At 36.5% G+C, this 15,438-nt stretch overlaps 1 protein-coding gene across 1 annotated transcript; it reads right to left on the minus strand.

Annotated features, from left to right (window-relative positions):
* Positions 1-11,147: 11,147 nt before the first annotated feature.
* On the minus strand, positions 11,148-15,221 carry LOC111887281 (F-box/LRR-repeat protein 4). The gene is made up of 8 exons (XM_023883444.3): positions 14,862-15,221; positions 14,088-14,333; positions 13,250-13,656; positions 12,853-13,038; positions 12,303-12,495; positions 12,091-12,167; positions 11,787-11,940; positions 11,148-11,672 (listed from the first exon to the last, which is right to left on the minus strand). The coding sequence occupies exons 1-8, from the start codon at positions 15,126-15,128 to the stop codon at positions 11,376-11,378; spliced, it is 1,827 nt and encodes a 608-aa protein (XP_023739212.1). The 5' UTR covers positions 15,129-15,221; the 3' UTR covers positions 11,148-11,375.
* Between the last annotated feature and the right edge of the window lie 217 nt (positions 15,222-15,438).

Below are 15,438 nucleotides of genomic sequence, written 5' to 3' on the forward strand. Positions count from 1 at the left end.
ATTTCACCATGTTTGGAGTAGGTGCCCATTCCGGCTCCACTAGCATCGCCAGAATTCATTTGGGCCATGGCTGTTGTCACATCCGCGATCACAGCTCTATGAAACAACACCGGATCGAACTGCGGAGGAGGAGGTGGTGGAGGTGGAGTTTGAGTCGCTGGTTTGCCTCTGTTCGGGCGCTTGCGAGGAGGCATCTTTTACTGAAAGTTCATAGAGATGTTGACAATATTAAGAGTCTATTGCAAGTATGATAAGAGGGTTTTATGGACTAAATCAACATAGCTCAATAATCAGAGAGAGAGAGTCATAGCAATAGAGTAGGTAACTGCCAATTTTACTGGTATTAATGATGTCATATAAGTTCGGGAAAAGTGGCCTAACAGTAGGCCTTACATCAAACCATAAGGAAAAATGTGGCAGTCCAGAGGCGTAATTAGAGTAATTTCAAAGTTAGAGATGTTTACAGACAAGTGCTCTACCGAGCATAGAAAAGAAAGGGCTAGTCCTTAAACAAAAGACTGAGACGTTTTGACATCTTCTACTTGCGAAGGGTACCCATTGGGCGAACCCTTATATCAGCTAGTTGGCGCATAACTTCTTAAATATGTATTTCTTGTGCTATTTGACGCGCCCGGAGTTCCCTGACTTCGGCTCGGGATGCAGCTAGCTGTTGCTGCAGTGCCTCATTGGTCCTCCTCGTCCTATCCATAGCTTCTTCCAGTTGGCGAATGCGAACAGTGTTGAGGTTAGAGTTGGCATCCACTTCTACAACTCGGCCAATGGCTACTTGACCTTGCTTGACGTTCCTGGCAATCCTTCGGACCATGATGGGAAAAACTCGGTCCGCTGATCCTCCTTCGCTTATGTTGTAGAAGCTTCGATCTCCATTGAAAGGTAAAGGCTGACCCTGCTCATCGCTCCATAGGTTCAAGGTTATTGCCCACATGGGAGTAGGACCTTGAAATGTCGGATGGGGATTGGGGTTTGGAGCTACAGGGGGTAGGATGTTAACTTCTGGCTCGGAGCTGGAGCTATCCGAAAAGCCTTCTGCCTGATGATCATCCAAAGGGATCGGGTGGTCATCTTCTAACTCCTCATCGAGCCATCCCCCATTGCCTTGGTTTGGGTAGTACGGATAGCCGGGATGGTGGAAGCCAACCATGCTATCTACGCGAGAATGGGGAAAGAAAGGTTAATAGACGTACTAATCTAGGATACTTATGAGATGGTCGTTATTAGTCGACCCAATACTTGCATAGTGCATACCAATTACATGTAACTGAAGCAAGATAGTCCTTCGAATAAGTGACCCTAACTTCAGATCCCCAATCAAACAAGAACACGAAATGAAGCAAAGGTCATAGATTCTAAGTCTATAGCGCCCTAGTTACATGTAACTGTGGTGTATCCACTTAGCAACTATTGCCCTACTAGTAACGACCCTTTTTGTTATCACATATGTAGTTAGTAGAATACAGAATACTCCTATAGTATTCTTGTTCTAATGTTCTGGTGGTAGTGTTGGTAAGTTTTTAGACTTGTCGCAACACCACAATCACTCTTAGGCACATGCTAGTCACTCCTGGAAAAATGTAGTTGATCAGGCTACATCCACCCAGATGTGACTATATGTCTCTAAGCTTAATTGTGTTGTTCAACAATCTTAATACTTTTGTTCCATTCTAGTATGATATTGTCCCTTTGTATTGGTGAATGTATATATATATATATATATATATATATATATATATATATATACTTAATTAAATATTTTAGCATTTAGAAGTATATATTCTTGGTCAGAGTGTTTTAGTCCCAAAGTGTTTATAGTTTGTATATCTTTTATGGGTTGATATACTTGATTCACTATAAACAATGCTCTGATACCAACCTGTCACACCCCAAAACTGAGAATGGCAGAAAACGTTCTGGGATGGAGGACGTCATGCACAGTATCACAACAATTGCATAATAGTAAAAAACAAGCGACAACAACCATTGCATTAATATAGTGATTTAAATACAAGCATGTTTTGTACAGTTAATAGACACCAAAAGTATAACAAAACTAAAAGATGGGTCTTGCATATGCTCCATCTTCTCAAAAGCTGCACTAGTACCTGTCTATCTTTGACCTGAGGATACGAGTTATTTTGAAAACGAGTATCAGCATAAAGCTGGTGAGTTCATAAGATTTTAGTGTCATTTCTTGCATAAAAGTGTTTACAATCAATTAATATATGAGTTGAAATGAATGTTGAGAGTAGTAGAAATCCCTAGAAAATCCTATATTTTCTAGATTTAGATATTTGTAAGTTAAATCCTTTGAGTTTGTAAAAGTATTTTCATTGAAACTATCAGTGCTAAAAATAAGGTAGTAAGTTTCATACAAGTAGCGTAGATGAGTAAAAGTATTGCTGGTTGACTGTAGTAGTGTTGCAACTTCAATATATATTTATTTGCTTCGGGAATTTAGATTAGACTTTAATTCTCAGTGTGTTAATTTGAATATAGATGAGATTTCTTATGTAACCGAACTGAATGATTATAGAGGTTCCGATAACCTTCCCGGTCATCCACAGTGTAGTGTTGTAGTGCCATCCCTGGGCCTAGTCGGCTCGGACTGTAATTTAATAGTCGGGATGTAATAGCTTCCGTCCTGTATAGATCTATACATGTAGTGTTGCTTTCCTTTCGGGAAGCCCTGGTTACATGGTATTTACGTAGTAGAGTGTCATATAGAGGAATAGTATGTTATATTCTGGATTAGTGTATTCTCTTGAATTATAGTATAGTAACTTTTAGTTATAGTATAGAGAGTGTTCTCTTAAACGTGTCTAAACTCGTGATAGTAGTAGTTATAACGGGTATCCTAGTGATAGAGGCGTCAAACAGGAGTGTTAACTATACCTATTATAGTTATATAGAGTGTAGAGTCGCATGCCTTTGATTTACAAAGGTATTATATAAGATGAAGACTTTCATATCTAACACAATATATATGATATATAAGTAAGAAATCAACGACAGTCGGACGGATAACAATATACCCTAAGACCACAATCAAACAAGAACAGAAAATAAGGTGAGCTATCGGTCCTAAGTCCTTCAAGTCTTATTTATATAAATATATGGATGTTGATATAGTTTAAAATAAAAGTAATTTAAATACAATTTGAAAATAGTTTAACAACAATTTAATTTAGAAAATACGTTTGATGAATATTTAAAACAGTTTTATTGACAAATAGATAAAAGTATAGAGAGATCCTTCTTGGTTGTAAGCTATAAATCACATATGATTAGGAACTAGAGCTTACTGCATTTACTTGTATCCCCCCCCCCTAAAACATGTAAAAACATTTAAAAAGGTTAATTAAGGGGTATGAACTCACCTGAAGCGAGTGGATCGGATAGGAGTCTCGGTTGTGTGTTTGGTGTCAAGTGAGGACTTGAACACACTTTATAAACCTAGTGACATATGAAGACACATGTTTTCAAATAATTAGTGGATGAAAAACTAATTTAGCACATATAGACATCCTAATGTGAAGGAAAACGCTTTGGTTAAGTGTTAGGAGGCTATTGGGTTGCAATGAAAGAGTATAAGACCTCACCATGGAGTTTACTCTTCTAAAACTCACCTTGAGTGAGTTTACGGCTGAGGGACCATTTCCTCCATGAGTTTACGGTCGTAAACTCATGGAAGGAGTGGGTTTGAGTGCTTAAAGGGTTCATACACTACTAGGGGTAGTTCTAGGGCTTAATCCGACGCTTAAGGGGTGTTTAGGGTTAAAGGAGGGTACTCCCTTGGAGTTTACGGTCCTAGGACCACTCCTTGGGAGTTTACGGCCGTAAACCCCATGGTTTACGGTAGTAAACTCTTGGACAGCCCTTAAACTTCGTTTTTGAGGTCCTTTGCTCATTCCTAACAATTTCTAAGTGAAGGTATAAGGCTAAAATGGGGTTTAAGGCTTGATTTGCATGGGTTGAGGGAGTTTACGGCCTAAGAATGTTCTTGGGCTGTAAACCCTCTTTCAAGCCCCTAAACTTGGTGTTTAATGTCTAAAATACTTCAAGGCTAAGTTCTAAGCTAATTTTTAAGCCTAAGGAGGAGATTTGGGGCATATTTGGCTCACTTTTAGGGGTTTACGGCCTAAGAGTGTTCTTAGGCCATAAAATCCTTATCCTTGGCCTTCTTGGATGATTTTCAAGCCATATCAACATGTAATGATTTTTAGAACAAGCTAGGATGAGAGAACTTACGATTTGGAGCGGAAACTTGCGGTTTTTGGAGAAAATCGACCTTGAGGAGAGAGAGTAGAGAGAGAGAGAGAGAGTATGTATAGGGTGGTAAAAGGTCCAAAAGAATGTCCACTCACCCTTATATAGGGCTTGAGTGTTGTACCCGGTGTACTACTACCCGATACTTATGTTAAACGAGGTTTAAAGTTTTACCCGATTAAGCAGTCATAGCCCGGCTTGCGTTGTAAACTAGATTTTTCCCAAACAAAATTAAAGATATTACATGTGTTTTATTTATTTCAATGAATATGAATATAAAATAAAACATTATTTTATTTGTTTAACCCCAAAATTTTATTGGAATAATAATAAAAATTATTTTATTAGCGGAAAGTGGGTTACAACGATGGAATAAATTTCGGGTTGTCACGTTGACCTTGACCAAGAGTTGACCAGTTGACTTCCAAGGGTACTTTGGTAATATTGGTATTTATGGAATTGGTACTTTGGTAGTGTTCAGTGGCGGCGATCGTGTTGGAGGTCGGAGGAGCTTGGTCTTATCTCTTCAGTCAGCAATTTCAGGTGAGTTATCCTTACTATATCAATATGGTCTAAGGTACCAAGGTCGGCCCTTTTAGTTGTTATCTTGGTTACAGTATGCTACATGTGGTTATGATCTGTTAGATTGGAATCAGAATAGACAGTATGTTGTTATGCTCATGTGATCCGTTAGGATTGGTATGTTCGTGACCTGGTTAGGTCGATGCCTTGGTCATGAGAGATTTCTATGATCGATGATCTGTGAGATAGTTATATCTGATATATGTACTCATATTGTTGATGTGCTTATTGATCTGTTAGGTCGGCGTCCTGGTAATTGGGACAATATTATGTCAGTGACCTGGTTTAGGTCGGTATCTTGGTATATTGGATGATGTTATGTCAGTGACCTGGTTTAGGTAGGTATCCTGGTATATAGGATGATGTTATGTCAGTGACCTGGTTTAGGTCGGTATCCTGGTATATAGGATGATGCTATGTTAGTGACCTGGTTTAGGTCAGTATCCTGGTATATAGGATGATGCTATGTTAGTGACCGGTTAGGTCGATATCTTGGTAAGGATGATGTTATGCTTTATGATCTGCTAGATCTATTTGTTTTCCTATGGACTGTTATGTGATTTCCTGTTATATGTACACATGGTTATTTGCTTGATGTTTGGGTTGAGGCGGTCCTGCTTTGTGCTGAAGGCCAACATACCCTACGAGCGGTCGAGATAGATTGTAGGCCCGTATGGCGGTCCAGTCATACTGAAGGCTCGGATAGATCCAGATAGATTGAAGGCCCGGTGCGGGCGATCCAGTCATATTGTAGACTCAGAGAGTGGACCAGGTGAACTGAAGGCATGTTGAGGGCGGACCAGTCACGCTGAAGACTTGAGAGGCATGGATGTTCTGTATTGTGATACAATATGTTATGATTATGGTTGTATGTGGTTGGTATTTTGGGGGTAACTCACTAAGCTTTCGGGCTTACAGTTCAGTGTATTGTTTCAGGTACTCAGGAGATTGTGGCAAAGCGAAGGTGTGATCGTACCGCTCCTCATGTTTTATGATTCATGTGATATGGTTCTGGGGGATACTCTGATGTTTAAAATATTTTGAAAAATAAGATGTATGAACTTAATGGTTTTTGAATGAAATAAAATGTTTTAAATTTGCTCAAAATTTTTGGTCGTTACAGACCTTGACCATTGACTTGGACTTTGACCAAGGGTTGACTAGTTGACTTCTGGGAGCATTTTGGGAAATTGGAAATTATAAGTATGGTTCTATGGTGAATATAGGTGTTGCAGTTGTGACAATGATCCGAGAGTGGAGCTTATCACTTCAGTGCGTCAGTTGCAAGGTGAGTTATCCTCACTATACTAAGGGGTCTAAGGCACCAAGGTCGGCCCATTGGATATGATATCCTAGCAGTTGGTATTATGTTGAGTATGATTTAGTGTTTCATGTTAGTTGCTATGTCAGTTAGGTAGATCTGTAGGACTACCTGTAGTATTATGTGATTATATGTATGTGCATTAGTTGTGTTATACGTCGACATATTATGTGGGATGGGTTGAGGTGAAACTGCTTCGTGCGGTAACCAACAAACCCGAGAGCATTCCAGATACGAGCTGATGGAGACTCGTATTGTGGGCTCGATGGCAATCCAGTTGTGAGCTTTGGGCCCGGAAGGCAATCCAAACTCACACTGTGGGCCCAGGGGTAATCCAGTCTGTACAACTGTGGACCCAATACATGTTGTTAGTTGTATATGTGTTATGTGAAGTGTATCGGTATGTTGGCATTCCAACCCAATGGTTGAGGGCTTGGGGTATTCCATCCTGATGGATGATTGGACCCATAGTATGATGTTTGTTATTGTATGTGTATTGTTGTGTGTATGGGTATTTTGGGGGTGACTCACTAAGCTTTAGGGCCAGTTTCAGTTTATTGTTTCAGGTTCAGCGGATGACCGCGGGAAGGGGAAGGCGTGACCGTACACTTTTATTCGATTGATGATTTTGATTTCTGGGAACTCCGATGTTTAAACTATTTTGAAAGCAAAATGTAATAACTAAACGGTTTTAAATGATTTAAAAAGTTTTAAATTGGCTCGAATTTTAAGGATGTTACACCAAAATCAAGCTAGAGAAGATGTTCTAAGTGAGGATAAGGCATTATCTTGCTAAAGGCTGGAACTTTATGACCATAAGAACCAAGATGAGTCTAGATCTGAAGTTGTTACTTCAGATCATGACCATTACCCGAAATGAGCACCAGACAAGTTAAAATGGCCTTAATTTTAGCATAAAGAGATCTAAGTATGAAAAGGTCAAGTTACAAGCTTTTTACCTCAGGCTAGCACCCAAAACGATGTAGATGGCAGATCCACTTCCTCTTCTTCAATCCAAGCCTCTAAAGCTTTCAGTTCTCTTAATGAAAGCACCAAAACACACTTTAGTTCCTCATACACTCAAGAATGGAGTATAAATCGATTAGGGTTTCCTTTTAGCCGTCAACTAGATATAAGGAGGCTGAAAGAAGGGACTTAAGGTCCTTTAAATAGGGTGCAAAACCTCGAAATTAGGGTTTTCTCATTCCAGCTCCAACTCGTCGAGTCTGTCCTCCGACTCGCTGAGTTAGTCACTTATGTTTGTGGTCCAACCGCGTTACTACTCGACGAGTCAGAGCATCCAAGTCGTCGAGTATGCTTTTCAATATGAAAGATTAAGACTGAAATTAATACTTGAGATTCGGGGTGTTACAGTGTGCCGATTAACGACATATGTTCTACTAACGACATATAAAGCATGATGTGTGTTTTTATGGATTAGCATACTTTTCACATTTGTTTTCTAAAGTAACTAGAGTGTGATTTTTAAAGAAGGTTCTAATACTTTTATATCATTATACTTTTAATGAGATTATGTCATATCAAACCCGTTTGGCTAACGACCCTCCACTACACGGGAGAGCGGTGAGTGAGAATAGACACTCATTTAACGACCATTTTATAGGTCGCTTCTTTATACCTTCTTTATAGCATGATTTCGTAAATGAGGCCCCTATTGATTTGACTGAATTTTCTTATATATATAGTAATTAACTTTTACTAATATATATATAAGGTGTATTTTAAAACATTTCAAAATACAATTTAAACTTTTAATTGTCTAAATTAAACTTTTTAATTTAATTAAATTTAAACCAGTTATGATCTAATCTTTATCTTTTAATTAACTAATAATTAAATTAATTTAAATCATTTATGGATTAAATAATTATTTACTATTAAACAATTAATTAAATAATTGAAAATTAATCCTAATCCATTACCCTATCTAATTTTCGAAATTTAAGGTATTGTTTATCCAATTTTTACTTATTCTATTTTAAGGCTTTTAAAACAATAATTAAGCAAAGTGGATAAAACCTAAGAACCCTAACTATTTTTGAGATTTAAGGGGTGGAGGCTAGGGTTTCAAGAACCCTAGCCATTTTCGAAATTTCAAGCTCTTAAGGTTTAATTTCTATAAACCCTAATTTTGATCTATTCAACATTATGCATAATCAATTGAAAACTATGGTTCTGATACCACTGATAGGTTTTATAGGTAATAATTAATACATGTGGTGAAAACAAATTAACCCTTAAGTTCACATGCAACCTACTTTGTATCTAAGTTTTTTCTATTGAAAGCAATAAATTATTGAACATCATAAACCCTAAGGCAAACCTACTATAATCTAAATTACAAGGATTAGGGTTTACATAAATTCTGATTATTGTTGTAAATAATCAAGAATTCCTTTCTTCAATTTGCTTGGAAAGCCAACACCAAAATTATGATGTCTCTAATAGTTTGTACCAAAACCCTAGAAATGGAAGACTTGAGATGAGATAGGAGACGGAAGCAAAATCTCAGCTCTTCTAGTTATTAGTATGCATGGGACGAAAATAAGGAATCCAAGGGGCCTTATTTATAGCTGATAGGAAAATCCTAGAAACCCTAATTTGAAATAATATAATATTATTTCAAATATAGCTTTATTTAGTTTCCTTATTATTCACATGGGACATTCTAGAAACTCTAGGAGGCTCCTAAATTTATTTCCCCTAGGAAGTATCTAGAATCCTTCAATTGTTCAATTGAACACTTAAAGCTTAAGTCATTGCACTTTTAATTAATCCAATTAATCCCAAAATTAATTCAAATTAATTTATGATTATTTATTAATTAAATAATATTATTTCTAATTAATATATTAATCTCGTTATATATTAACAATTTATTTATTGTTATTTATTAATAATATAATAAACCAATAAATCAACATTTCTCTCCAAAAAGTCATTTTGCCAATTATTAGTTTTGAGGGCAGCTCAAAAAGGATTTTGCTTTCAATTCAAGTATATACCAATTTAGTTATTGGCTTAGGCACCCAATCCAATAATTTTGTTATTTTTGGTTTAATTTTCAATGACTTATAGTCCCCCGAAGTTGGGATATCAAAATTGAAAATTTACAAAGTTCAACCGATTAAGTAATTACCAAAAAAATTCTAGTTTTCCGGTTCTAAACTCACTTTACCCGACACCACCCGACCCACTTTGATATTTCAGGGTTTTCCGGTTCTAAACCCACTTTACCTAGAACCGAACCAGAACCAGTTCTTTTATACTGGTCTGGTTTTCAGTCCTAAAAAATCGTGAACCGATTTCCGGGTTTTCCGGGTCGGGGTTGGACTCACTTTCATCCTTAGGCCCAGTTTCCTTTTCATTAGATTCAATCTCATCTCCAAAAAATTCAGAGAAGCAACATCATCAATTTTGCATGATCAATTGTTGACTCATCAGTATCAAATGTTGGACTAATATCAGTAACAACCTTACCTTTCTACTTAACGTCACCTACTTCTACAAACTCATTGTAAGAAGGAACCTGATTCAATGCCATAGCTAATAAATAATAAATTTGGTTACTTCCAACACCGGAAGACCTATTGTTACCAGAACGTTTTTCCCATGAAAATTGATTCATGTCACTTTCCATAACATGATTAAACAGCAAACAATTATACTGTGTTAGGGGGCAGACTACTAATAAAACAAATGCAATATTTGAAATCACCATCATCAATAATCTACATAACTACGTTTAATTTATATATTTGATTAGTATGTAACCCGGACGTCGAATCAACCAACATAATAAACCAAGAAAAGTTGATATCACTAGTTAAATTTACATCATAACATGTGTAGTCTGAAGCAATATACTTATCCGTTGATTCGCTCATGTTCCCTCCGTTAGAAACATGAACTCTAAAATATTGATTATACGAACTCAATTTTTTAGTACCATAAAGTTGTATGCGGTCTAGATATAAAGATTTTCTCAAACGTGAGCAAAAAGGGCAATATAAATACCATATTATTGACACTCTGGAACAGTACTCCGAAATGTCAGAACTGAAATCTGGAATGAACTTTTCAGTTCGGAATGTACAAGTGTTAGATTTCAAACCTCATATCATGCGAACCACCGTTAACTCCGAAATGTTGCATTCCATAGTTGGTGGTCATTTTGCAAATACTAAGAAAAATGTTCATATTTATATAAACACTACCTGTATTTGTCAGTTTACTCGATTTCTATATTTATAAAAGCAATGACAAAGTCCATTTTGACCTCTACTAAGAAAGTTAAATCCTCGGCCACACCCTTTTTTTAGCCCATTATACAACGCATTCATTTCTTCATCACATCCAAATAAACGTAGTGCCTAGATTTTAACAAAAGGGCGTTATGAGCTTGAATTCCACTTCACATGTATAGTGAATTACAATTTGCGATTTTAGGTGAGTAGCAACCTCACCTTTTTATATTATATTTTTAAACCTCTTCCAAAGATAAACAAACTAAAGGTGTTTTGTAGGGGGCGTTGAAACCAACAGGAACACATGCTATTAAACTTTTAATCAGCAAATAGTAGGTCAACCCGGTCGGAATGGAAATATCTTTATAAAATGAAAGGCTTTTATCGACAGAAAAACAGTATAATAGTTAATTTGCAAAAAAAAAAAAAAAGGTCAAATTATAGTCTTTTATATACATTGCTCGATTTTTTTATTAGTTGGGTCACCGAGTACTTAGAAATCAAATAATGAAGTCTTGGACAATCAATTTGTTTACAAATTTAACAAATAATACGAATGCCTTTTCCTCATTCATAAAAAACAAGCCCAGAAAAGTTGTCCAACAGGTAAGTAGTATCAAGCCGAGTCCTATCCTATCTTCTTATCCAATATAATATATAATACTATAATATAACAAACAATGCCATACAAATATCAGACAACACGAATAAATCATACGTAAAAACAAATACACTGGGATCACCTTATTACAACACACTAGACAAAAATACGAAATAAAATGGCAACACTCTTCCAACTACTTAACACATGCTCCATGTATATAATAAATAAACAGTCTGAAAAAAAAAAAAAAAAAAAAAAAAGAACAGAGAAGGTATACATGTAAAAGCGGTCAAAGTAACATGAGTACCTGCCCGAACTAGAGATCAACACAAAGATAGGAGATGACGGAGCCTGCCCGCCTTTGAGTGCGGTCGCTGACCTTTGCCTTCTCGATTAGAACCTTTTTCATATTGGTGCAGGTGGAAATTACGGTTGCGACCCCGGCTGCAGTGATACCCGGGCAGTACACCATGTGGCAGGATTCGAGGAGTTTGCACCTTTTGACAAGATGGGAGAGACCCACATCCGTAATTTGACGACAATGTGAGAGGACTATGTCTTTTAGTAAAGGGCACCCTTCACCTACCTCCGCCAAAGCCATGTCACGCAAATTCTGAACAGATATAATTGGTTACGTTATGATCAGTTTTAAGTTTAATAATTAAAATTAATTAATATATATACGGAAAGATGAGGAGGGCAAAATAGTCATTCATTTTGATGTGACCTGAAGCACGCTGACATCCAAATAACTTAGTTGAGGGCAACCTCTGGCAATGGCAATTATTCCATTGTCTCCAATTTGGTGGCACCCACTGACATTTAAATGACGTAAAGAAGGGCAGCCTTTCCCAATGGCAACCAGAGCTTCATCCCCTACCCTGCCAGTGTATTATTCATTTTACATATGTTAAATGCAAGAAATAGCAATGTACTTTCATTTATTTGTTGATTATATTTTCACTGTTATAACTAGGTAGAGTGAAAAAAATGAAAGCAGGATGTTGTAACAGAAATTGTAAAAAATTTACCTATCGCAAAACCGAATGCTGAGATCTGTAAGGTATTTACAGTTTTCACCAACAGCTATAATTCCTTTGCTCCCAACCTATGAAAAAAGTCACACACACACACACATATATTAATGATAGTACAATATTGTAGTAACTGGATTTCTCAAAAAGTCAGAAGGGGTGAATAAGCAAAAACATAATGAAATTTAAAAAAAAAAAATGCAAAATACCTCGTAACATCTGCGTATATGAAGCCTTTTCAAATTCCTACATCCCATAGCTATACTGTATATGGCCTCATTACCAATGATTGAGCAATCCACCAAGTGAAGAGCTTCCAAATACTTGCATCCTTTTCCAACCTCAGATAAGGCTTCATCTCCTACTTTTTGACAATATAGCAAAGCTAACTCTGTAAGACGCCTGCAAACGTATTTGTACAGATTAAAATGCAAGAAATAACATTGTACTTTCATTTCTTTCTATTAAAGCATTAGCTACACTTCCATTTTTTTTTATTTTTTTCTTATTAAAATATCTAGGATTTCGGTTGTGTTTCTTACTTGGGATGGGGAAAGTTTTCTAGGGCTAGTTTTGATGATAAGGATGAGGAGGGCATTTATGTCATTTGATGTGCACATGATAGATCCATAATCAATAAGGAAGAGGAAAAGAGGGTGACACAAGTAATGACTCTTAAATATAACAGAGGAAAAGAGAAAACTAATATTGTGTCCTCTTATTGTTGGGGGTATCATTGTCATTGTTCACAAAACTTACATGCAAGATCTTCCGATGCTTTCAAGCCCATATGTGCCAATATTGTGGCAACCATTAACTTCAAGATGTGCAAGCTCAAGGCAACCAGCTGCAACTGCTTCTAATCCCTTGTCACTCAGGAAATAGCAGTCACTAAGCATCAAACTCTTTAACTTTTTACATCCTTTCCCAATGGCACAAAGACTCCTAATAAGACAATAAATATACATAATTACATTACAACACCTAAAATATTCAACTTCAAGTGGAACAATAAGTGTATAACTTCAAATTATCAAAACAGAATTAAAACTAGCTCAAATTCTTTAAGATAGGACATTTCAAGTTTCAACAACAAATATGGATGAACAAGTATAAAAACAAGATATGATATAAATCTATCAATAGAGAAACTAACTTATCAGTAAATCTCTGGAAACTGTAGAGAGCCAAAGACTCCAGTGACAAACAAAAGACACCAACAGCAGTTAAAGCCTCATCTGTGACATTAATGCATTGAAGACTCAGATTCTTCAAAAGAGAACACCCTTTTGCAACAGCAAGGACTCCTTTGTTGTGAACAAACTCAGAGTCTAAAGATAATGTCTCAAGAGAACTGCAATGAGATCCAACAGCTTCTAATGAAATGTCTGTTATTTTAGCACATGCAGCAACACCCAGCCATTTCAGAGTATTCCCACATCCTAAGGCTAACTCAACCAGACCAGTGTCGGTTAAACCTTCACAAAATCTTAAATTTAGAATTTCTAGTTGTCTGCAACACTTGCCAATAGCCACTAGACCTTGATCTCCAACATAGCAACCCTTTCAAAAGAAAAAAAAAAAACTATAAGTCACATTAGATTTCTATTTCTTAAATTTAATCCAAGATCTTTTCCAAGAAAGTACATTTAGCAATAGCATATTCTACTTCCATTTCTTTCTATTACAACATTCTACTTAAAATGCTATGTATATGTACAACATTGCCATAATTGGGTAGATTTCTCAAAGTACAATTTTTAAATAGGAAGAAACGAAAGTGGGAGATTTAATAAACAAATAATGAAAGTATGTTGTTATTTCTTGTGATAAACAAGCAATTTATTCCAAGAATGTACATTTAGGGACAGATGATGTATAGAGTTTATAAAGTCACACGTTTTTTTAACATGATACTCATTAAGGCCTCCAATTCAGACTTAAAAACACAACCAAAGTGATTCTCATACTTCACAGTGAAAAGAGATATTTACCTGTAAATCTAAAGATTTTAAAAATCTACACTTCTCAGCTACAGATCTGAGGCCTGCACTTGTGGCATTGGAGCACCATATGAGGCTCAGTTTCTCAAGTTTCATAAATCCATCTGCAACAGCTGTCAAACCAGCATCTGATATACAATATGAATCTGATTCACTACCTCCAGGCTCACTTCTCTCAGATACAAAATGAAGCCTGAGCCATGAAAGAGCAGAGTGACTAGGATTGCGCCTTCTTCCCTGATTTCATTAGTCACAAGTAAGTAACCGAGTAAGATAGAATCATTTCTTAATGCAGAATTGAGTTTATTCCGATCTAAATCACCTCCAAGACAATGTAATTTAAAGCAAGAAAGACATGGTTTGTTCAATAATACGGATCTGGGGCTGTTAGACCTGATTAAGTAAGATTAAGATGCAATATGTAATTAATTGTTATGTATCGTTTTACAAGATTATTACTCCTAATCTGCTTGTTCCAAAACGAAGAGAAAAAAAAAATCATAAGATCTTCAATAATTCTCCTAACCGGTTTAAATTATTTCAACATCCACTCCTCGGTGTGTAGGAATTCAACTTATATCGCACCATTTTAGTGTATGAAAACTATAACATAAACCGATGGAGATTACTTTTTTTTTTCATATAGACAAACCCAATCCCACTACACGCTTATGCAGGAATCTCAATACACCAAAATCAATAATTTGACCTAACATATAGATAATAACCTAAAAAGCAGATCAATTTAGGGAAAAGAGAACTCACGAAATCAACGGGGAGAGAGACAGAGAGGCGTTCGTCGATGTAAACGTTGGTGACATTAGGAAAACGACGAGCGAGAAGGTCAACGAGTGCATCCGGGCTACCAGAGGCACCGATTCGGATCGTGTCGCGGCTGAAACGTTCGAGCGTCAACCAACGCCGGCAAACGAGAGAGCACGCATCCCGGCTCGACTTCGAATCGAGGTTGCGGAAGATCTCCAGGATCAACTCATCTGGTAACATTGAATTTATCCAATCGTGCCCCCTCATTGTATTCAGAGAGAGAGAGAGAGAGAGAGAGAGAGAGAGAGTGAAGATGGATTGGGACTACGGAACTTTTGGGGTCACTCGGTGGATTGGCGGTTGACTACGGAGGGTGGTCTTCACCTGATAACTTATTTTTTATTTATTTTTTTTTTTGGTAAAAATGAATCATTTTATAATTCTGGAGTCTGGACTTTGTTTCATTGTTTTGTAATGTTATTGTGTCCTTGAAATTAAATTGCTTTCTTGTGTCGATAAATTTTTTCCATTAAAATTTTGACATGTGTTTCCATTCTTCTATCTCATCTAATTTAAT

Source organism: Lactuca sativa, chromosome 5 (genome assembly GCF_002870075.4).
Source record: "Lactuca sativa cultivar Salinas chromosome 5, Lsat_Salinas_v11, whole genome shotgun sequence".
Lineage (NCBI taxonomy): Eukaryota > Viridiplantae > Streptophyta > Magnoliopsida > Asterales > Asteraceae > Lactuca > Lactuca sativa.